Source organism: Panthera pardus, unplaced genomic scaffold (genome assembly GCF_024362965.1).
Source record: "Panthera pardus isolate Hobbes unplaced genomic scaffold, ASM2436296v1 HiC_scaffold_13, whole genome shotgun sequence".
In the NCBI taxonomy this organism is placed as follows: Eukaryota; Metazoa; Chordata; class Mammalia; order Carnivora; family Felidae; genus Panthera; species Panthera pardus.
Window position 1 is genome coordinate 140,795,787 of NW_026526688.1, and position 23,527 is coordinate 140,819,313.

The 23,527-nt window shown below is 35.2% G+C and overlaps 1 protein-coding gene across 1 annotated transcript in view; it reads right to left on the reverse strand.

Annotated features, from left to right (window-relative positions):
* BMP2K (BMP2 inducible kinase) overlaps positions 1 to 23,527 on the reverse strand; it is a 130,840-nt gene that overhangs the window by 18,934 nt on the left and 88,379 nt on the right. The window contains exons 10-15 of the mRNA XM_019466561.2: positions 20,193 to 20,353; positions 15,862 to 16,076; positions 14,469 to 14,567; positions 13,279 to 13,463; positions 8,673 to 8,830; positions 1,604 to 1,714 (exon numbers count right to left, since the gene is read on the reverse strand). Coding sequence (XP_019322106.2) covers positions 1,604 to 1,714; positions 8,673 to 8,830; positions 13,279 to 13,463; positions 14,469 to 14,567; positions 15,862 to 16,076; positions 20,193 to 20,353 — 929 coding nt within the window. The remainder of the gene's footprint in view (positions 1 to 1,603; positions 1,715 to 8,672; positions 8,831 to 13,278; positions 13,464 to 14,468; positions 14,568 to 15,861; positions 16,077 to 20,192; positions 20,354 to 23,527) is intronic.

Genomic DNA, 23,527 nt, shown 5'->3' on the forward strand with positions numbered 1-23,527 from the left:
CTACGTGCAAACCTGAAAGGGATTACAGAACTCCTTCTAGGGTGTGGAAAAGAGCTAACAGTACTGAAACCATTTCTACCACAAACAGATTAAGACCTAGGTTCTTGACAGCTTGTAATGACCATTTTGAGATATTATAATGTGTTTGGAAAGAGTAACAACATCTTTATGACCTAGGGTATCTGGGGTGTGAGGGAGTACATATGTGCATGTTAAGTAGAAACTATAAACTGTCTTCCCCAATTAATGTCATGTCATTCATTAAAAAGGTAATTTGAAAGAAACAGAAACTGGATATGGACTGTTTTCTAAATGTCACAGAGTAAAACAGAGAACATAAAACATAAAAGTATGTAGAAACTCCTAATTATTGTGCTGCATGTTCTGGAAAACCAAATCTAAATGTTGAAAGGTATTAACACCACCTCAATATATTCATCAGAAATCCTGAACACCTATTTCTTATTAAACTTACAATTAAAATTTTTCTTTTGTTTATAAGGTGTTTCTTTTGTTGTTGTTCTCACTTGTGTGCACGTTTAAATTTTTTTTATGTTTATTCATTTTTGAAAGACATAGAGCACAAGCAGGGGTGGGGCGGAGAGAGAGGGGGACACAGAATCTGAAGCAGGCTCCAGGCTCTGAGCTGTCAGCACAGAGCCCGATGTGGGGCTTGAACTCACGAACCGCGAGATCATGACCTGAGCCAAAGTCAGATGCTCAACTGACTGAGCCACCCAGGCGCCCCACTTGTGTGCATATTTAAATGTTTAAATGGTAGCAATGATGTTATTACATATATGTAACTTGCCTGAGTGAAAAATACAAGGAAAAGAATGCAAGAACATGGCTGACAGTTACCTTGAATATAGTAAACAAAACCTTTACCTTAGTTCTAAGAAGGCATTATTTCTTCTAATATATTTCTCGTTTCTATCATCAAACTCTTTTTTTTTTTTCCACTATGAACACACACACAAATCCATTTATGCCAAAGTGGGATCTTATTCTATCCTAGTATCTTTGACAGTGTTAACTGGGGAATTACTTGGAAAATATTACTACAGATATTTATTGCTGGCAATAACAGTATTTAAATTCTAAATTAAAATTAAAGGAAAAAAGAAGAAAAGAGTAATTTGTCACCAAATTACTGTGACAAGTACAAAATCAGTAATACTTTTTAAACACAGCTAAAATAAAAAAAGCACGTATAAACTTAGGAAAACACAGGATTTTTAAGCAAAAGCGGAGTATAAAAATATCTTTGAATGTATTTTAAATACATAAAAAGGAGAGAGATGTTATACATGAATTGTTTTCAATGGTATCCAACAATAAAGATAAGAAGAAACAGTTATGGTTCTACTATGTAAATCAGCATTTTTCTACATTGGCAAAAAGCACAACTGAACATCCCAATGGAAAGAATGACATCAGGAAGACTAGAATGGCAAAGGTAAAAATAATTTTCTATTTTCTATAACTAACACCTAATTCTTACTTTGGCTTTATATTAAGAAAATGTTTTTTGTTATTTTTATTATCGTTGTTCTTATGTGTATTTTTTAGTGATAATGATGATGTTACATATGTAACTTGCCTGGGTGAGAAATGAAAGGAACAGAACCAAAAGGATCTTCTGGAGGATGGTTATGTGGAGCAGAAAGTGGATCTACATTCTTATCTGAGGATGCTCTCTCCTCGAGCCTGTCTGTAAAAATAAGATGAAACAAAAAATAAAATAAAATAAAAACGGTCTTTAAATTAAAAAAAAAAATGGTAACAGTATAAATAAAATGAAACACAGCAACAGCCTTTTTGAAAAATATTAGATTCAGAGTTCATTTTTATAAGTATTAGGGGGTAAGTCCTGAGCTTAATAGATACTTGTTGCTACAAGGCAAGCTTAACAATATCCTCTCACTGCTAAAGATCACAAACACAATTAACCTAATAAGTAACTTAGTTTGGTTTATGTAAATACCCAGTTGTCTTCAACTTGTAACATACTGGACCTGAACTAAAACCCAGCTTACTAAAAAGAGACACATTTGGCAGACTTCCTCCAAACATACATATGGGAAAAATATTGCAAACGGCTATTTATTCATAAGATAGGTAAATCTTATTTCTCAATAGCAATAATTTATTACATTACTGTTCATGTCTCATATTACTTTGTAGTTATTTTATCATTCACATATACACAGAAAGATACAGATATTCCTCTATTAAATTAAAAGCCTTAATGACAGAGTATATTATTTTACCCAATAGATATCTGTGATCTAGTATGTGCCAGGCACTATTCTAGGCAATGGGCAGGCAACATCAAACAAAATGAAGGGTCTTGCCTTCTTGGAGTTTATATGCTGGCATGGAAAAACAAACAAACAAAAAAAGCAGTAAGCATAATGAGAAATACATAGAGCATGTTAAAAATAAAGCCGTAGAGAAAAGTGCAGTGTGGGGTAAAAAGAATTAAGGGTGTGGGCACAAGTGACAGTACTAAATAGACTCATAAGTAGCAGGTGAGAAAAGACTCGAAGGAGGCAGGGAGGGGATACCTGGGGAAGGACACACCAGACAGGGGAAACGCAAGAGCAAAGGCTCTGACTCTTGTAGAGGCAGGCTTGTCCCCTAACTCCCTAGTAGTGATTGTCTTGCCCTGCTCTTAAACTGCAGATCACAGGCACTTGATCAGCTGGGAACTTCTCAATTTTTGTAAGTTGTCTCCCTATCCTCTGATTCTTAGCAATCAAGCGTATACTATTAGGAACCCATTCTGTTTTTTCAGGCATTTTAAGCATTCCTGGGACTATACCCTTCATGTTTAAAAAACCCTATGGATAAATTCTGCGGGTCTCATTTGAGTCCTAAGACATTGCAGGGTACGCAAAGAAAATCCAAATATAATTAGACGTTCCTAAAAATGAAGTATAACTTCAGAATGAAGCAAAAAGCTCCAAGTGAAAGCACCCTAGGACAGTGCTTCTCAAATTAAAAGTGCATTCCAGTGAGCTGGGATTTATTAAAATTCAGATTCCGATTGGAGAGTTCTGGGATGGGTTCTGAAACTCTGCACTTCAACAAGCTCCCAGGTGATGCAATACTACTGGTCCAGGGAGCACACTCAGGAAGGCAAGCCCTACAGTCGACAATATCCTAACTATACTTAATTATTGCTATGGAGAATTCTTTAAATACCCTTATGAGAATGGATACAATTATCAGCTTTTATGGCTTAACTAACTCTGCAATATCCACCTGAAACTTTGGGTTGACTAAAATTTTACTTGAAATTTCACTGGTAATATAATAATAAATATTTTGTGAAGACAACAAACTGACCATTGATTTATGCACAAACAGAAGTTCCAAAACTTAAGAGTTACTTTTCAAATCCAATACTGCAGTGGATAACAATGAAAATTCTGGTACAGAAAAGAAAAGGACAAAGGAAAAGAGGAAGTGGGAAAGGACAGATGAAAGAGACTATCTCAGAGTGACAGCCACAGCATAACAATATCCAAGATCCCTCATTCTTGAAAATCAAGACAGTATATGCAAGTACTTAGGTCTAAACTAGGACCAAACTTCCTTTCTAAACCACTTGCATTGTAAGTGCTAGGATTCCTGTATAAAATGTAGTTGCCTGGGCCTTACCACAAACCTAATGAATCAGATTATCTGAGCAGGAGTTTGAGAATCTACACTTTAATGTGCTCTCCAGGTTTATAAACCAGTACTGTACCAATGGTTCCCAGCACATAAAAATGCAAAGTTACCACTAAGGTTCTTTGAATCCTCATGCACTGGTATATTATCTCCATCAATCTATGGCAAATTCACATAAATGTATAAACAGCACCATGTAGTTATGACAAGAGTACAAACATTATCGTGTAGGGATAAACCAGCATTTTTTATACAGTGAGTCTCATAGTTTAAAATATGGAGACACTCTTATATGCAAAGTTCATTTATCCAATTATTTCAAAACAGAAATCAGAATAAATTCACTATAAAATGAATCATGTTCTCACTGTTCCATAAAACACAGAATCAATTTTTCCATGGAGGACTTTTTTTTTTTTAAATCATTTAAATTTCTGAAGTTCACTGGATAGGGGCACCTGGGTGGCTCAGTCAGTTAAGTGTTCGACTCTTGATTTCAGCTCAGGTCATGATCTTGTGGTTCGTGAGACTGGGGCCCACATCAGGCTCTGTGCTGACAGAGCACAGCCTACTTGGGATTCTCTCCCTCTCTCTCTCTGCCCCTTCCGTGCTCACACATTCTCTCTTTCTCTCAAAATAAACATTAAAATATTAATTAAAAAAAAAAGTTCACAGAATAATCTAGATCTCAGGGTACAAAATACAAATAAATACATATATTAATTTTTTTAATTATTAATTACCTATAATTAAAAGCTAATGAAAAGGTATACAGAAATACTTTTCAAATACACAGTCACCCCTAAATGAATTTAAATCCATTTTCAAATAATTGGTGCACATTAGAGCAAAACTTGAGCTTGATTTGCCCAATATTAAGAAACTTACCTCCTCCTGCCTTCCCAAAAGAATTATGGAGGTGAATAAAGACATATCTTTTCAGGATTTTTAATTGATACAGATGGCAAAAATACAGGATTTAAAAATCCTAGAATCAAAGTATATTCCACAACATCATCAGAAAATTAATATACCCTGATAAGTTAACTCAGCAGCTTATATGGATAATGGACTGAATAGCCAAAAAGTTAATGAATAAATTTTACAAGTACAGTCTTCACCTGATACTTCTGAAACTACTCAAATATATTTGAAAAGTTCTGTTATTCTGCACTGAAGAAACAGCCATAAATGTGAATTTGCTTAAAATGGTAAGAGTTAGTATTTTACAACAAACTAATACAGATGTTTACATCTATATCCCTCCATGGCTTCGCAGGAAAAAAAGAACACATTCGGTGGAATGTGCAAAGCAGCCATAGTCTGTGGTTTCTTCTCTTCTTCCTTTTAGTTATTGTAACACGGTTTTAAACAGAAACAAACAATTGCCATCAACAAAAATAATATTCCATTAAGTATTACTTTTAATTAACATGCAGAGCTACACAACTATTTGAACAAATGCAAGTTAAAAATTTTCCCAAAGCAAACACCTGTATTCTAATTAGTGTTTAATGTATTAAATTTTATCACAGATTTCTAAAGTTTACATGCTAATCTGGATATTTTGGTACAAAAGACAAAGAAAAATACAAGTTTAAGCTTTAAAAAATGTCACTGATATCATCTTTATTCATGATGCTTAATTTTAATTTAATGTTTTGATTTTAAGTAGAAACAGACAAAAAATTCTGAACCATAAATAATATTCAGTTACACTGAAAGCAAAAGCAAGAATCTGGTCTATTTTATATGTTAAATCCCTTTGCCAACTGGTATATGGAATCAACAACTGTTTTCTTTATTGTTTTTTTTTTTTAATTTTTATTTACTTTTTGAGGGAGAGAGAGAACGAGCGAGCGAGCACGAGCAGAGGAGGGGCAGAGAGAGAGGGAGACACAGAATCTGAAGCAGGCTCCAGGCTCTGAGCTGTCAGCACAGAGCCCGACACGGGGCTCGAACTCACAGATCATGAGATCATGACCTGAGCTGAAGTCGGATGCTCAACAGACTGAGCCACCCAGGTGCCCCGACAACTGTATTCTTTAATTAAAGATCACTAAAAAAGTTTTTGTTACCAACTACTAATATTTTAGAATTCTGGTATGTCAAAATACATGATTCTTAAATCACCTTTGGATAATACACACAAGTAAAATATTTCCTAGACAGAATTATCCTTTTTTTTAAAAAATAAATAACCATGTACCATCTTAAAAATAAAACCTCAGATGGCAATGTATTACTCTGAACAATCATTACACGGGCAATGCCTATATACAGGTATTCAGTTTCTCAATGGAAAGCATATCACAAACCAAATACAAATTACTTCAAAAAAAAGTCTGGAAAATAGCTGGTAAAATCTGTGCCGAGAAAAAAGGAAAATTTCCTATTTCAAATGCATCAATAATTTACTTACTATTTTAAAAAAAGTTTTTAACAACAAAGAAACCAACTAGTAATGACCAAAATTAATTAACTTTCATTACACTGTTAGCCTTCCACTGAAACTCCTAAGGTTCTGAATGAAATCTTCTATGCAGCAGGGAAATTTAGACCTTGTCAAGTGGATCAAATATTAGATACCTTATTGCTTGTGAGTGAGAGGTGCTAAAGAGGACTGAATATATTACAGTTAAGTAACACTTTGCAAAGAAATCTTTCTAAACTATATTCTATACATTAATGATTTCTTTATAAGCGTTATTAAAGATATTTCACCTTTTCTGAACACCATTATTACAACTATCAATTATTAAGGAAAAGACAGACTTTTTTCTTTTGCTGTCATGTCACTTCTGCTGTTGATGTTGTTTGTGCATAAAGTCCCTTCTAATTTGGTTTTTCTAAACCTGATAGTTTATATATAATTTTTAAATGCTGGTTAAAGGGCAATAACCTCAAGATGGAACCTATGATTTCCACTGAAGATGAGGAAAGGGAGGTAGCATTTATGGAGTGCCCAGACTCTTTCAAGACATTATTTAATTTTCCTGATAACTCTGTGAGGTAAGTATCATTATACCCAGTTTATAAACAAGGAAGTGAGACAGCAGTTATGTCCCTTTCCTGAGATTACAACCTAATTAAATGGCATTGCCAAGTATCAGAACCCTCGTATGTTTTCTGGTGCTATACGCCAATTTGAGTGTGGCAGCCCTGTGACAGTGGTTTTAATAGCTCAGGGACCATCTAGGCACTTTTCCAAATGGCAAACTTGCTCCAAAGTCTGACCTTCAGATAAAGCTCCTCCTGTACTTGCATTTGGAACTTAGTATCTTTCTATAATTAACAGGGCAGTAAAATCTAAACTCTTTGGCATACACGTGTGCACAGATACATACAAAAATTACATGTTATCTGATCTTGAAAGTTTGAAAGCAAATAGCTGGTTAAGAGTTTTACATGTTAACCCCAAAATTTTATGAAGTTATGTACACATGAATATACTATATGCCATTTTTCCCTAAGTGAAGTAAGTAAAATTTGGCTGTCATTACAAATTCTAAGATGCTCAGAATAACACATTTTTATAAGATAGAGAATACTCTACCCCTTCCATCCACTGATGGAAAAAAAAGGAGGAGTTTTACCCAAAGAATAGAAAATACTGATTTAGCAAACCCTTAGCTACCATCCTGGGTCAAAACACACTAAAATGAATATTTTAATTTTACCTTTTGCTTTCAAAATAACCCCATAAATTGTATTGATTTGGTTTACCCCCTGGGTCTCCCTGCCACTACCCCCGAAAGAAAGAGATACTTCATTTCCTTCTTTAAAACTTGTCTCTGGGGGATACTCAACATAAAGTATACTAGAAATGCCAAACAAAAACAGTCATGGTTTACAAAAACTTTTTAATTAAAAGATGTAAGTTAGGTTTTACCAGAGTTGACAAACCTTTATTAAAGGTTCAAAACTCATTTTTATATCTGCATTAATCATCAACTTAATTTTTCATAATCATATAACCAATATGAAGAATACAAATTTAAATCCCAAACAAGTAGTCTTTCATGAATTCAGGGCATTTATAAAAATTTTACATAAAATATGTATCAGTTGGGAAGAAAGCATTTCATCTAATCAGTGTTCTCATAAAGCCAGTTACCTAAAATAAAATAGAAGCTAGGAACTAAAACTAGGGACCATTTGGATCGTCTTTTCACACGCAAAACAGGAAAACACACTTGGACAGGCGTGCGCGCACACACACACACACACACACACACACACACACACACAGGCCTCCAAAACCTGAAAATTATCTACAGACTCTAGAGGTTAGCTTCTTGTTCCTATTTTGCAACCTTCTGAAAACATTCCACACACCCACCTTCCAAAAAACAACTTTTCTAAAATACGTGTGGTGAGGCTTGACATATATATTAGGTGATTTAAGAAAAGGTAAGGATTCCAAGTAAAAACATTGAGATATCTGATTTAAAGTGGAAAATAATTTATTTATCTTTTGCCATATCAGGACAACAAAGCAGCCCTTTTATGTCAGGACTCAATGAAAGGGCATCACAAAACATTAACATAATGTAGTAGCCCATGTTTTCTTTCAGGCACTTTCAAAGGGCATTTCAGACCCACAATATCTTCTACTGAGTGTGCAAGAAAACAGAGCTGCAAAATGATTAGTAAGCAAGATACTAATGTCTCCCTTTTCACTTGAACATTAATTTTCCATGTTTTAGAGATATTCTGAATTTAACATTCAAAGTTATGCAGTATTTAAGTGTTAGGAATCAGCATTATTATCAGCAATCTTGGATTTAATAGCTACTATCAAGCAATTGATTTCTAATGCACACAACATAGTTAGATAGTATATATAAAAGAAGATGGCCTGATTTTTGCCCTCAAATGCACAAAAAGAATTTTCTATTTACCACCTCAAAACAGTCTTTGGCCTTGCTGAATTATTATAGAGCTGTTATATTACTGTGAAGCAAAGTAAGCCTTCAAGTGTCCCTTACTTGATCTCAGAAGGTCAAATTCTCTGTCCAACAGTTCCTCTTCTGTTAACTTGGAGAAATTATCCTCTCCAAAAGGATTCCACCCTGACATATCAGGTGGGTTACTGATGTTCTTCTGACTTGTAACATTTGCAACTGCCTCTTTACCAGCAACTGACCTATAGTAATAAGTAAGAGAGGGAAAGAAGAAAAAAAAACATTAGAATTAAAAATTCTAAAGTGCCCTAGTTCATACTTTCTAAATACTTAGAAAAGCAGATCCTTTTATTATGATGGAGATGGCAGATTAAGGAGACCACCTGGGATCTGAACCACCCCCATGTGTACCCTTGGGCAGGTTCCTTAACCTCTGTCTCAGCTTCTTTATCTGTAAAACAGGAGTAACTAACTACCCCATAAGGTTACTGAGAAGATTAGTTAATACGTATAAAACAAAAAGAACGGTATCTAGAAAAAGAAATCAGCACTCAATAAATATTATGATCATCATAGCAAACAGCCCTAAAGTGACAATCAGTTGCCATGTCAAACAGTATCACTCTAAAATCACTATTGAATATGATCTTATGCCCTGGTTATGTTGAGAACACCACAGTAATTTTCCTTTTGACAAAGTCATTCTCTACACAGCTACCAAGAAAAAATGAACTGTTAGGACTGCTTTATGTATTAGCTAGAACTAGATGATGGTTGTTTTCTACTTAATAAATAACTCATGGTATTTAAAGTATCTACATAGCTGGAGCTTGGGACCACTGGTTTTATGAAAGTTATCTAATAGGCCTTTTGGCTTTTAAAAGAAGGTGAGAATGTAAAGATTTTTTAACCTGACAATCCCTTGGTACCCGTCAGTCACCCCAGCCTGGAAATATACCACAGGTACAAGGCAATGTAACAAAGTTGTCACGTCTGTTTCATAATTCAGGTCCAGATATTCTAACATTGGTAACGGAGGGAGAATCTCCATGCATTTCTAAAAAAGTACCTCAAATTTGCAAGCCTTGACTCATCTCCCTAAATACACTCTCCCCTTGGGAGCTTACTTCCACTGCCACCACTCAGATCTTGAAAAGAGAGGGCAAAAGTTGCCCATTTAGTCCCCTAGTCCAAGCCTGTACAGTATAGCTGAGCCAAGAAAGGAATGTGTAAACACTTACTGAAAGCTAAACAAAAACATAGTAATTTACCAACAAGTAGATAGTCTTTTTTAGTAAATATGACTTAGCTATCTTAAAATCAAATATAATTCAGTTTTGAACTCATGGTGGGAATGCATCAACTGCCAATATCTAAGCCTGCCTTCACATGACAGAATCTCATAATAATTCCAAAACTGCCTTCAAGGACTTTCAGAGCCCCTGAAACACAAATCAGAGAGGCTAGAACTCAAACAGAAATAGGCGTTCTCCCTCCTGCCTGCCAATGATCCCTTTGAGAACTTTCTGATTCCCTATCCCTATCCTCCTCTTGATGTTCTTTGGATGATTTCATTGATTCTTCTTGGTAGACTATAAATCAATGAGGCGTGTCACCTTAAACAATGGTTTAAATAGGTGTTAAATACATCTACAAGTTCTTGGACACTCCTCCCTTCAAAGCACAGAATCGAATTACCCTGCCCTTGAATATTGGGTTAGATCTAGTGACTCAATTCCAACAATGAAATATGGCAGAGAAGGACCAGTGTGTCTTCTGAGACTACATCATAAAAGGCATCACAGGTTCTTTCTTGCCCTCTCTTTTGGACCATTTGCTCTTGAACAAACCAGAACAAATAATTCTTTATTCAAAACAGTCTTTGGCTTTGCCAAAAAGAATACTTAAGCAACCTTTTGGAAAGATCCATGTGACAGAGAACGAAGGCCTCCTGCCCTAAGCCATGTTGAGTGAGCCATCTTATGAAAAGATCCTCCAGCACCAGCCAAGCCTTCAGCAGACTGCAACTCCAGGCAAACATCTTAACTGTACCCTCATGAGAGACCCTTCCCTTGACATAAACATAGGGCTAAACCACTCCGAAATTCCTGATCTAAAGAGTGTATGAGATCATAAATGTTTATCATTGTTTTAAAACACTAAATTTGGGGGTAATTTATTATGCAGCAACAACTAATACAACAGGGCAATTTACCATAAAAAGTAAAATAATATATGTGTTGATGTTTATGTCACTATTATTTGAATACATCACCGTAACACTCTCCAATAGCCATACTAAAGATATATCAACACAATGGAAGAGTAGAAATTTTAGCAGATTAAGTGGTAAAGGAAATAATCATGCTAACCAAGATACTGACCTTTCCCTTTGTCTAAGGAACTACCCGGTTTCTTATCTTCTACTCAAACATCTCTTATACACTTAGAGCCAAACATTTAACCCAATTCTCACCTTCTACTGACCTAGTTATAAGCAGGAATATTTGCTTACAGATGACCTTTTAAATTGTTAAGATATTATACTCAACATATCTTTGGTAAAGATTGATATTAAATGGAAATATTAATGAAGTAACATTAAGGTCCCAAGTGCAACTGGATTGTTCCTCTGGGAAGTTAGTGCTCATATTTGCCAAGTATGTAACTGTTTCTACCTATTTAACCATTACCTTTTCCTGCTCCAACCTCCCATCTCCCTCAATACATAATTTCACAGGAGTGGAGTTAAAACGAGTCTTACGCACTTTCACAGATATCCAATTCAATATTTCCCAAACTGGAGTATGCAGAGGATTTTGATGATAAACCAATTTTTTTTTCTAAAGTTACACAGAAATTAGGAAAAAAAAAAAAATTCCCAAACACATCACACCTGTGATTCTATAAACAGTGTCACTGGAGATGAGATTTAAGTAGGCAACGCTATGTGAGCTACAAGTCATAGCTTTCAGCACCCTGCATGCTTACCTGGGCCTCATATCTTTAGATACTCATCGCCCTTTATAACTGATCAGTTTAGATAGTACACATGCAATGGAACACTAACAAGAACTTTCTCCTACAGATTTTCAATGCAGGACTCTATTCTCATCAGTGGCAAACCTTTGTTTCCAAAGGTTGGCAATCCTTTAGAATACAAAGTATACGTAATATATATGCTATATATACCCACACTCACACACACGATATAACTGACATTTTTTATGCGCATTAACATCAAAAGTAAAAAAAAATTAATATAAATCTCATCAGTATCTTAAACTAAACAATACTCAGGAGAATATCCTATTTTTAATAAAGAATAAAACTATTCCATTCTTATCCCTAGGGGACTTATTTTTTAGGTATATCTTTTTTGTAAATGTAACAGATTAGTACTTATGTTTCATAGATTTTAGTAGTTTTAATATGTTTAAAATGTTTAATATGATTTGTTTTAATGCTATTATTTGCAATAATGCTATTAATTTATTAGAGACAAAAGTGGTATGTGGTTAAATCAAAAAACTGTAACCAGAGTAGGCAAATAACAAATGGTTTGGCAAATACCAATCTGCATCTTTAAACCAGCCTCTGATCTTATGCCCTGCTCTGCATACTTGTCCTAATTCATGCACCTCAATTTTTAATTTAGGAAAACACTTCAATAAATCCATTTGTTCTCTCTCCCTCTCTCTCTCCCTCTTTCTCTCCTTCTCTCTCTCTCTCTCTCTCTCTCTCTCTCCTTCTCTCTCTCACACACACACACACACACACACAGGTTGGGAGGTGTACTACAGCAAACTGTATACTTTATTCCTCTCTTGACATGCTCAGTGGTATTTCTCGTGCCCAAATCCTAGCCAAAGCTTGCAGATACCTTTTCCCAGCTAATGATCATATCCTTAAATAGTATTGTAGGAGAACTTCTTTAGTGTTCCAGTAACCAAAGTTCTAACAACTACTTCCTCCTATGTATCCAGAAATACTGGGAAGTATTCATAATAGCCAAGAGATTTTTTCATTACAAAATCCTGAAGCACTCCCCAATTCAAATCTGAGTTTGAAAACATTTATGTCACTGTTCTTTAGTTTACTGTAATGTTTTCAATATGAATTATCCTGGAAAAATAACTACTAACCTAACTAACAATGTATCTGAATACCAAAATGTACAAGGCTGTAGTAACAATAACCTTATACTTCTTATCTTAAAAAAGAACCAAATGACATGTTACTATTTTTTGTACCTCTTTAAATTAAACCAAATTAGGCAATCTGTGGGTAAATATTATCTAATTAATTCAAAGCAATAATATATAAGGAGAAAAAGCTAAATTAACTTGTCTACAAGAATTACTTTTTTAAAATATTAAAGTAGCTTGTCAGGGTTTTGTTTCTATTTACATTACAAAGAATGTCTTAACATACAAGCCCCTAATTTCCTTAGCTGCTGGATATTGCCTAAGCCTTACCTTGCAAATAGCAATCAGCAGACTTAACTAATGGAAATGCAAGGAAGGATGGGGATGCACAGGGACAGAAAGAGAGGACGTGTAAGACAAAAAGGGGGACTTTACAGAGACATGGACTCTGGAGTACTTCAGGAGCCACATAGTGACTCCACTCCACATGTACACCCACTTCCACAATAATTTCTTTTGCATTCACCGGGAAAAACACTTGCCTATTGGTACTGTAGGAGGAGTCCGCTATAGTTCCAACCTGAGCTGGAAGTGATGAAGTGTAGGAAACTAAGGCCGGTGAGAACTCTTGAGGGGAGGTAAGATACTCAGGAGACGCCTGTTGCTGAGGCTGCTGATGCTGAGCTAGCATTTGTTGCTGCAAGAAAGCCTGCTGGTACTGCTGCATCTGAAACAAGAAACGCCTGTTACACAAAACAGCACTTGCTCCAGGTCACTAAAGCACAGTCAGCATCGCACCTAGTTACTCTGCTCCTTCCTTTTCACGTTGGCAACAAAAACAGAAGCCTGAAAAACAATTTATATATGAAGGAGCAGCTTGCTACTGGAATACCTCAGCAAGATAAAATAAGTCTATTTAAGAAGCTGTTTAACTACATGTATTATGGTGACTATTTTGCAAAATATACAAATATCAGGTCATTACATTTACCCCCGAAACTAATATAATGTTATGTCAATTATACCTCAATTAAAAAAAAAAAAAAAAAAAAAAAGCTGTAAAGCCTGGCTCTCTTGGCAGGATTCAAATTCCTCATTTGAATAGTTTAAGAAAAAGACAATGGAGTAGCTTACAGTCACTAGAACAGCAGTTGCTATAAAAAATAAAAAAAAAAAGTCACACTATTCTCTGAAGTAAATGCAATTTTCCTTTGGGTTTCTTTGTTTATTCAACAGATACGTGCCAAATGAAAGAGACATATGACAAAAGATCATGGGAAACAGATCATTTCCTTTATACCATGAGATAAGAGAAAAATACCATCAGTCAGTTACAACGTGCCAAATTCAGGTGCTACAGTTCAAACCAATGTAAAACTGCTTTGGAACACATGAATGGCTTTGTTGAAACTGTGTTGGGCACTTGGGTGGTTCAGTCAGTTAAGGGTCCGACTCTTGATTTCAGCACAGGTCACAATCTCACTGTTCATGAGACCGAGCCCTGTGCCAGGAGAGCCTGCTTGAGATTCTTTTTCTCCCTCTCTCTCTGCTCCTCCCCCCGCAAAAATAAACTTAAAAATAAAAAAATAAAACTAAAAAAAAAAAAAAAATGTGTTCATTAACCTACTTGGGTTAATTTTGAATAATTAAATTCTGAATAATACCATTTATACTGTGAATTCCAACACTGGAATGTATTCTCAGAAATTTCTACAAATTATGTAACATTTACCATTGCAGGATACTGTGATGCAGAAGGTTGCGGCTGATACACTGAATGCATTAAAAACTGTTGCTGAAGGATCTGTTGCTGCTGCATTGCATGTTGATACTACAATGAAAAAACAAAGAAACTCGTCAATATTACTTGTGCATTTTTTGTGCCATAGTTGTTTTTTTTTGTTTTGTTTTGCTTTTTTTTTTTTAGTACTGATCTTAACATCATAACTATGGGTACTAGTGGTCCAAATACCAAAGTAAAATAGCTACAGTCAGTAAAGGACTATAACTTACACATGCTTATTGGAATTGGGTTTCAAAAGTATCAATGAAACATAACAGATTCAACTAAAACTATTCCCAGCACAGTTTAAGGATGTTTGGAAGAAAACTAAACCCAAACACATTTACTAATTAATGAAAACCCTAGTTTGTGTCCATGACCCATTATAGTAAATTCCTAATCTCCTCCATCTTCCCTTCAATGATATCTTCTGGCCATCCAATGGCACCGTCTACTTAACTATGTTCCGCTCTGGGTCTATCAGTCAAGACCAGAAGATGAGACATCCATGAGAAGTGCCATGCGTTTAATAGGCTCAAAAACATTTCAGAAAAGATGGAAGGATGATTGTGACAAGTCATTAAATTTGAAATAGTTTAGTGAAATTAGAAATTTGTAGGTCCTAACGAGGCAAAGGGCAGAATAGAACGTAAGGTCATTTTTTCCTATGTCCCTTCCAACGCTAAATGCCACTCATACACACACACACACACACACTCTCACCCTGGCCAAAAAAAAAAAAAAAAAAGCAAAAAGAACAAAATCCCAAGATAATGTTACTTCTGAAAGCCTAAATTATCACCCTTCCAGTAATAACGTTATAAATCTGTTTCTCAACTCAAAATATAACCTGAAAAAGATAACATTCACCACAAACAGCCATGTTTATTCATAATGTCCAATGACTAAACATTTTTGGCTTCATAAAGCCATGATTTCAATCTATTTCAACAGAATATTCTTTTTTTAATGTTATTTTTTTAAGTTTATTTATTTTGAGACAGAGAGAGAGAACATGAGCAGGGGGACAGAGAATCCCAAGCAGGCTTCGTGCTGTCAGCGCAGAGTCCGACGCAGGGCTTAAACTCACAATCCATGAGATCAGGACCTCAGGTGAAACCCAGAGTCGGACGCTTAACTGACTGAGTCAGCCAGGTGCCTCTCAAGAGAATATTCTTAAGAATCCCACAGACTGCAACTAAAATAATCAGGAAATTGGGCAAAGTGTTCACTTGGACCCAGAACTGAAGGTGCCCAGTGTATGAAAGGGAACTCCCTGATACTCAACAGCCACATGAATTTCACAACACTACTCCCGTATCCATAGTAACCAAAGAATTACCTGTTGCATGTAGGCATCCTGAAGTAGCTGCTGCTGCTGCTGCTGCTGCTGCTGCTGCTGCTGCTGCTGGTGAGGATGGCGATGCTGTAAATGTAGTTGCTGCAATCTCCAATCTCCCTGTTGTAGCTGCTGAAGTACTCTATGCTGTTGTGGAGGCTGCTGAGGGGGACCCTGACCCAATACAATCTCGGGGCCATTTCCAGGTCTCGGTGCTCCTAAAAAGTGGTTTCCATGTCAAACATAGGTTAACATACTCAAGACTTCAACAAAATGGCTGGATTTCTAAACACTCATTTCAGTAACATTACCAAGGCATTTATATCCTTATTTTGTAACACAGAAACTTCCATATGCATGTAGTCCAAAGGGATTATTTACTGTAATCTTAAGTACAACTCTGCCCAAGTCAACATCTTAGAAACACTTCTTTCATATCTGTCAACACACCAGCCACATCCTTTCTTTCTTGCTTCTCAATTATCACATACACTGGCATAGGTCTGTGTCTTGGCCAATATGATTCTCTCCGTCTACAATGCCACTTGCCACCCACTGCAATTCTTCTTATCCTTCAAAGTTTAGCTCAAATCTCTCTTCCTTGCTCCTTTATCTAATAGTTCCACTCAGTTTATAACATTTCATTCGGTCCTCACATATTGTTTTCATGGCTATTTCCTAACTAGGGTCCCTGGTGGATGGGATGATGACTCATTGATCTGTTAATGCCTTAAGGAATCTTTTTTATAAGAGATGCTCAATAAATACCAGCTTAGTGAATCTATTAATACTGCCTCCTAAATGGATATTTATTTATAAGCTTCATAAATTTTACCCAAGGCAAACCCTATAAATAAACTTTGGAATTATGAGAAAGAGACACACAACATCAAAAAGAAGAAATGTGATATACTATAATTTCTGTAGTCTCTTCCAATGAGTTACCATAAATTCAAATGCAGCTATATATTCCTAAGGGGGAAAAAGAGGAAGAGTGCAAGGAAGGAGAGGAAGATTCTTTTTCACCAATATCTTTAAACTTCCTAGGCCTTAAATATAACACACTTCTATGAAAATAGTTTTGTAACATTCTAATTCTCCCAATTATAAGAAAATGCATGTTGGCTGCAATTATTTTTGAATTTATAAAAATATGCAAAATAAAATTAAAACCATAATTGTACCACACAGACATAACCACCATTAATTAGCCTTTTAAGTGTATTTCTTCCCACTTAGTAGAGTACTGAAAAGTTAAGCTCCTCAGCGTTATTCGTCTTTTAGGACCTTGATGTCTAACCGTAGAACATTATGGCTGTGAGTGAAGCCCAGTCACACCAGCAATCATCATAAAATAACTCACGAGGCTCACCTTTCACCTCACAAACTGTGACTTCACGTTAGTGACAGCAAGCTAAAGGAAGTTCCCTGGTTCTCAAGCCAAGGCCACAGAGCACCAGAGAAATCATAAACATCACAGCAATCCTACATGGAAACAATGCTTTCAAGTATATCATTAAATCGTCATACTATTATTGCCCAGTTTGCAAATGATAAAACTAAGGCTTAGAGAAGTTAAGTGGAATCACCGGTAAAATTAAAGACAAACTATTAAGAAAATATTTACAATATATTTAGCAAAGAACTAATACTCAGAATATAGAAAAATCAAATCTTCAGGGCAATAAAAAAATAAATAAATAAAAGCAAAACAATCTCACAGAAAATTACAAAAGATAATCCAGGAGAAAACAAATGGCCAGTAGACTGAAACGTTGTATTAATCAGGAATATTAAAATAAAAACAAAGATATTTCACCTATAAACAGGGAAACATTCTAAAACACCAATACTATCAAGTGTTGGCAAGGATAGGAATCAAAGGACACTCACACTGTTGTTGAGTGTGAATTTTTGAAGTCTTTTTGGATGGCAATCTGACAAATTTTAAATGAGTATACCTTTTAATATCTTCCTCAGAAAAAACACTCTAACATGGAAATCAAAAGAGTCTGTTATAAGGATGTTCACCACAATACTTTTAATAACAACCAATACTGGAAATAACCTAAATGGTTTAATAAGCTATGATACATTCACACTACAGAACATCATCTACCTACTAAAATACACATGATAGATATATATGCACTGATGTGCAAAGCTCTCCTAACTGTAGGAGTTAAAAAAAAAAATCAAATTGCAGAGAACTATGTATGGTAAGAATCTACTTATGCTAAACACAACATAAATCATTTGTATCTATATATGAACATGCAAAAACATAAAAAAGGACCCTGAGAAAGCATACTAACCTATTGCTAGTTTACTCTACAGAAAAAATAATGGAGACTTTTACATTTTTCCCCGAAAACTACTGTGCTGAATATTTTAAAAGAATATATTTAAGTGTTTCTTAATATATATATATATAATATATATATTATATATATATAATATATATATTCTTGTATATATATATTATATATATATACATATATATTTATATATAATATATATATGTTATATATATATTCTTGTATAATATTTAATGGGGGGAAAAGTTAAAAGATGCACATATGGGGGGGAAGGAGTATTATTTTTCCAACTTAAGCTGGAAGCATGACAAAAAGAAATGCTGTCCCTGCTATAGGAGCAGGCCCGACCCTCACAGCTAGACTTGGTGTTCTCCTAATAAACAACAATTTCACAGAACACTAACATCAGACAAGGCTTCCTGTGACCATGGTAGATCAGGACAAGGGGACCGAATCCTGACAAAATCAGAAACAACCACAAAAATGACCAAACCTCTCCCTGTCCTGGTGAACAGGGCTGACTACTGCTTCTATCTAGCTGGAACTTTAGCTCCCCTCCTTCTAGAGAAGTAAGATTTATTAAGATACCTAATTACATCATACCCCCGGCTTCCTGACAGCATTCAATCCAGAGCAAAGCCCCACCTTCTTCAAGCTTCCCCCAGAATTACCTAAAACAAGCCCAAATCCTTCAGTAAGTCTTTTCAAGCTCCATCTTACTGAGACACCCCCACAGATTCCCATGATATGTGAGTAATAAACCAAATTTATTCAAATACAAGTGTGTTCTAAGTGGTCTTTGGCTGGAGGGCATTGATACATCATAGAGAAGACTAGTAGATCTCGAACCCAAAATGGTAAAAAAAACAAAAAAAAAACAAAAACACTAAATGCTTACTATGAAACAGAAACTTCCAGATAGCACACACCTTGTCATTTATTCTTTATAACAGGAAAAATAGGTATTATTCCCATTTTACAGAAGAGAACAGTGAGGCTAAGAAACAGACACAAAAGGCTTCAACTTCCCCTAATTTCTCTTTTCCATGGAACAATCCTCCATCTGAGTGACATGACAGGAGTAAGCAGCAACGTGTCAGGTAACATTAACATTATCTTCCCTGAATATACACCTAACAGTAATAGTGGTAGCTAATATTTAACATTTCGTAAGGACAGGGGATTATATTAAGCAGTTATTTAATCCTCACAGCAATCCTATCAAATAGGTACCAAAATTTTTATAACATATATTACTAAGAAATGGGAAAAACAGAACTCAAATTCAGGTTCATGAGACTCAAACTGGTGGGCTCTTAACCATTAGAGCATACCAATTGAAAACATCTTAAATGAAAACATTTTAACATTAAAACAAAATAGCTAAATCACAAAATAAAATGCAAAGCAGGGTTTTCTTAAGATGGGGCTTCAAGTTATATCCCCAGACCCATGAGAGAACAAGTTTACTAGCTAATATTAGGGATATTTTCTTGAGGAAAAAATTTCTTTAGGTACTACACTGCACCATAATGCTTTGAGGATGTTTTAGATTAGAAAAACAAATCTCAAAATCAGATGAGAAGACAGGTTTCTGTGTCGTAATGTCCACACGACCTAAGCTAGATGCCTCTGCCAAGGTTCTAGATGCAGTGGAAAGACATATAACTTTTTAAGGCTAAAGTTTCAACTTCCTCCTTTCCAATACAATACAGAATTTTCCATACTCTTAGAACTTTATTATCAACCTCAAACCCTACTAGCTGATGACTCTATGGATAAGCAAGTTGAAAGCATTTTATACCATACTTCTATATTACCAGTATGTTACTACTTTTGCCTACAACTTTAGGAAAAACTAGTTGAGTTTATCAGACATCAGTAGAAAGTTTCTTAAAGCATTAAGTTATATGCTTCACAATAGTAAGTTTGCCAACAATTTATATTCTTAGGAATATCAAGCCATAAGATTTAAGCTAACTGTAAAGGTGACAAGGTTGGCAGGGCTGCTATTACCTTTTGGTCTGTGGCCACCGAATTCACCAGGAACAGGGACTTTAACAGGTGTTGCTGAACTCTGAATGGTCAGCACACTGGGAGTGGCAGTAGTAGAGTTGGCCTTTGGTCTTTGTCTTGGTGCAATTGAGGTTTCTGTTGGTCCAATGGTATCTGTTATTCTACAACAGAAAAATACACAATTCATTCTAAATACTGGCATTATTTCTAATTTACTATTTGTCCTACAAAGCATCTATTTCAACAGATGCATTTTAATTATTACTGATGATATTAGTCCTCTCGGCCTCTTCCTGTCTCATTCCCAAGTATTAAATGTTTAATAAAGATAGGAAAGTAAACAAAATAAACCTAGCCATTTTCCTTAACTCAGTATGCTACCATTCACAGTCTGCCACTGAAGCTGGTAGATAAAGAATATAGGATTGCTCTTAAGGAAATGAAGTAACAGACACAAACATAAACCTTCTCATAAGGTTCTGGACCAAATCAAGAGCCAGCTCTGTGAACCAGTCAGAAAAATAAAAACAAGATACAAACAACAGCCTCCCTTACCTTAGGCTCTAGGCCCAAGAACAAAAAGATGGCGCTCTAGGGCATGTGAAGCAGAAAGGGGCCCAAATTTTCAGCAGGTGGAGCCATCTGCTCACATTCAACTTCTTGGATCTTTATGCTTTACTTAACAACAATGAATAGAAATCATATAAAACTCTTCCCACTAGGACTTAGTTTAGGCCACAGACACAGGAGGTCAAAGTGGTAAGCATAGGTTTGAAAACAAGAGACACTAAAAGACACAGACATTTTCTTTTCCAAAAAAAATTTTTTTAAAAGCCAGGGAAAATCTTTAACTTATATATTTATCAACTTATTTTTTTCTATAAATTCAGTACAAAACTTCAAGTACTTTTTAATAGAGTTATTGATTTACTTTTCAACATGATTGACATAAAATCTCTTCACCAAGTTCCCTGAGCACATTTTCAAATGATTTGGTACTTAAAAGTTTGCATACATGATTTATCAAATATGTATCTGCTGCATGCATTTGGAGAAAGTCCTATGTACAATAACTGTACATCTACAGTTCTTTCTTATATCTGTATGTGCCACAAGAGGGAGCCCTCTCAACGATCTTTCTAAAAAGAAGTGAATTTGAATCAAAAGATTGTGGAAAATAGTAGAAATACATTATATGTGTGTTGTTTTCTAAAAATAACATTTATGTTTTAGATGGGATGGGTTATGGTACAAGTTACAGGAAAACTGAACTAAAAGGCAATAAAGTTTTATATATATGTGTATATACACATATATGTGTATATGTATGTATATACACATATATATGTGTATATACATATATATTTTATATATATGTATATACACATATATATAAAACCAGTTATATCTCATTTTAATGATAATCAAGTATTTATTGAGTTCAAATTACGGATACGGCACTAAAACCAATGCTGAACTCTCTAAATTCAAGTAATCTGGGGACTGTATATTCTACACTATCTTTCTATCTGTCTATCCATTCTTTATTAAGATAGTAGAGGCCAGGCCTTACCCTGCCGTGTTCCTGTTAGAAACTGCTCTATAGAGATTCACAACATACATGAGCATAGCAAACTTCCAAAAAGCAAATTAAAAGGTCTGCAGATTTTAGTCTACTGCTGCCTAATTTTACCCATGTACCAACATCTATCGTACGATTACTGCTATCCAGCAAACATGGCACAATACCCAGTCTTCAAAGAATTTACAGTATACCTAGGAAGATATGACACATGTTCATCAACATACAGTAAAATAGAAGTCAGTAAATATAATTAGTGCCAAGCTAGTATTGTCAAGAGTTTCACAGAGGAATAATTCCACCTTTTTACCTAATTTGCCTAGAAAGGCTTCAGGTAGGCGCTGGAGAATAAAAAATAAATATGCTTTCATTAGACAGTGAAAAAGAAATGAAGCATTCTGTATGAAGCAATGGGAAGAAAATGCCTGGGCAGATTAGGCAATAGGAAAACACAAACGTGACTAAAAGGAAAGACTGAGTAATCATTAGTATCAACACTACTGTGCAGCCTCATCTGCAGTATTACAATAGACAAAGCTGTTTTCTCTGCTTCCTTTCTTTTCCTCCTCCTTCCTATCACCTGAGCAATCTTCCTAAAACACACACTCTCTCCTCTTAAAATACTTCAGTGTTTCCATCTGGCAGGACAGTGATTCTCAACTTTTCCACTTTTAGATGCAAGTCACAGAAGTCTCACATGTTTAACAGTCCCAAGAGCAGGTGCAGGTTTCAGGGAAATAGAAAGGGGCTTTTAAGAAGTAAAGCAAAACATGCCACATAGTAAAGGCCGGGCAGATCGACAGTATTCATAAAAGCTCTAAAACACGTAAATAATGGTATTTAAAGATTTCTCCAATCACCCCTCCCCATTGATAAGTCTTGACATGAAAAAGACTATGTTTTAGACACATTTAAACTTTTTCAAGTTCTTTACTGATTATATCAATAAAGAGTAAATTTATATTATTGACCAATAAGCACCAAGGAACCTAATTTTTAATGTCAGGTACGGATTTGACATAATATGAATAGTACTGTGAATTTTAGCTGCATTAACTATTTCATTAGCTTATAATTGTATAGCTATGACTTGTGTCATGGTGAAAAGATATTCAAAACATCATTCTTGTTCAGTTGAGTCATGTTTTTTTAAAAATCTATATCTGCTTTCTTACAGATTTCATCATTGACAAAATAATTATTAAAAACACACCAATAAAATAAAATTGAACTGACAAGTCCTACAATAGTTCATAATTGCCACTCAACTGTAACAGCAGCTGCCAACTACAGCTACGTCATAGATAAGACAGTCACAGTGAATTCGTGCAAGTTAGATGCAACTTTACTCTTTCATCTCTTACTCAAAAGAGTATTTTAAATTCAAGTAAATGAAGATTTTTTTAGAGTGATGGTATATTTTTTTAAACGAAGTCATTCACAAATGATACCTTAATTTCTAAATAGCAAATTATTTTTTATTACTTATTTATTATTATAACACATCTAAGAGCAAAGTCACAAATCGTAGAACTGACTGCCAGTTGAAAATTCACTGGCTTAAAGGCCAAAGTCCAAATTTCTGAGCATAACATATAAACAAAGTTGTTCATGACTGGCATCTACCTACCATTTCCCACTCCTCTCATCTATGTCCCCTCACACTCCAGCCTTGCAGTTTCACAAAGGCCATTCTTCTTGCCTGAAGTGCCTGCCTGTTACAGTTTCACTCCCCATCACTCCAGGTGACTGA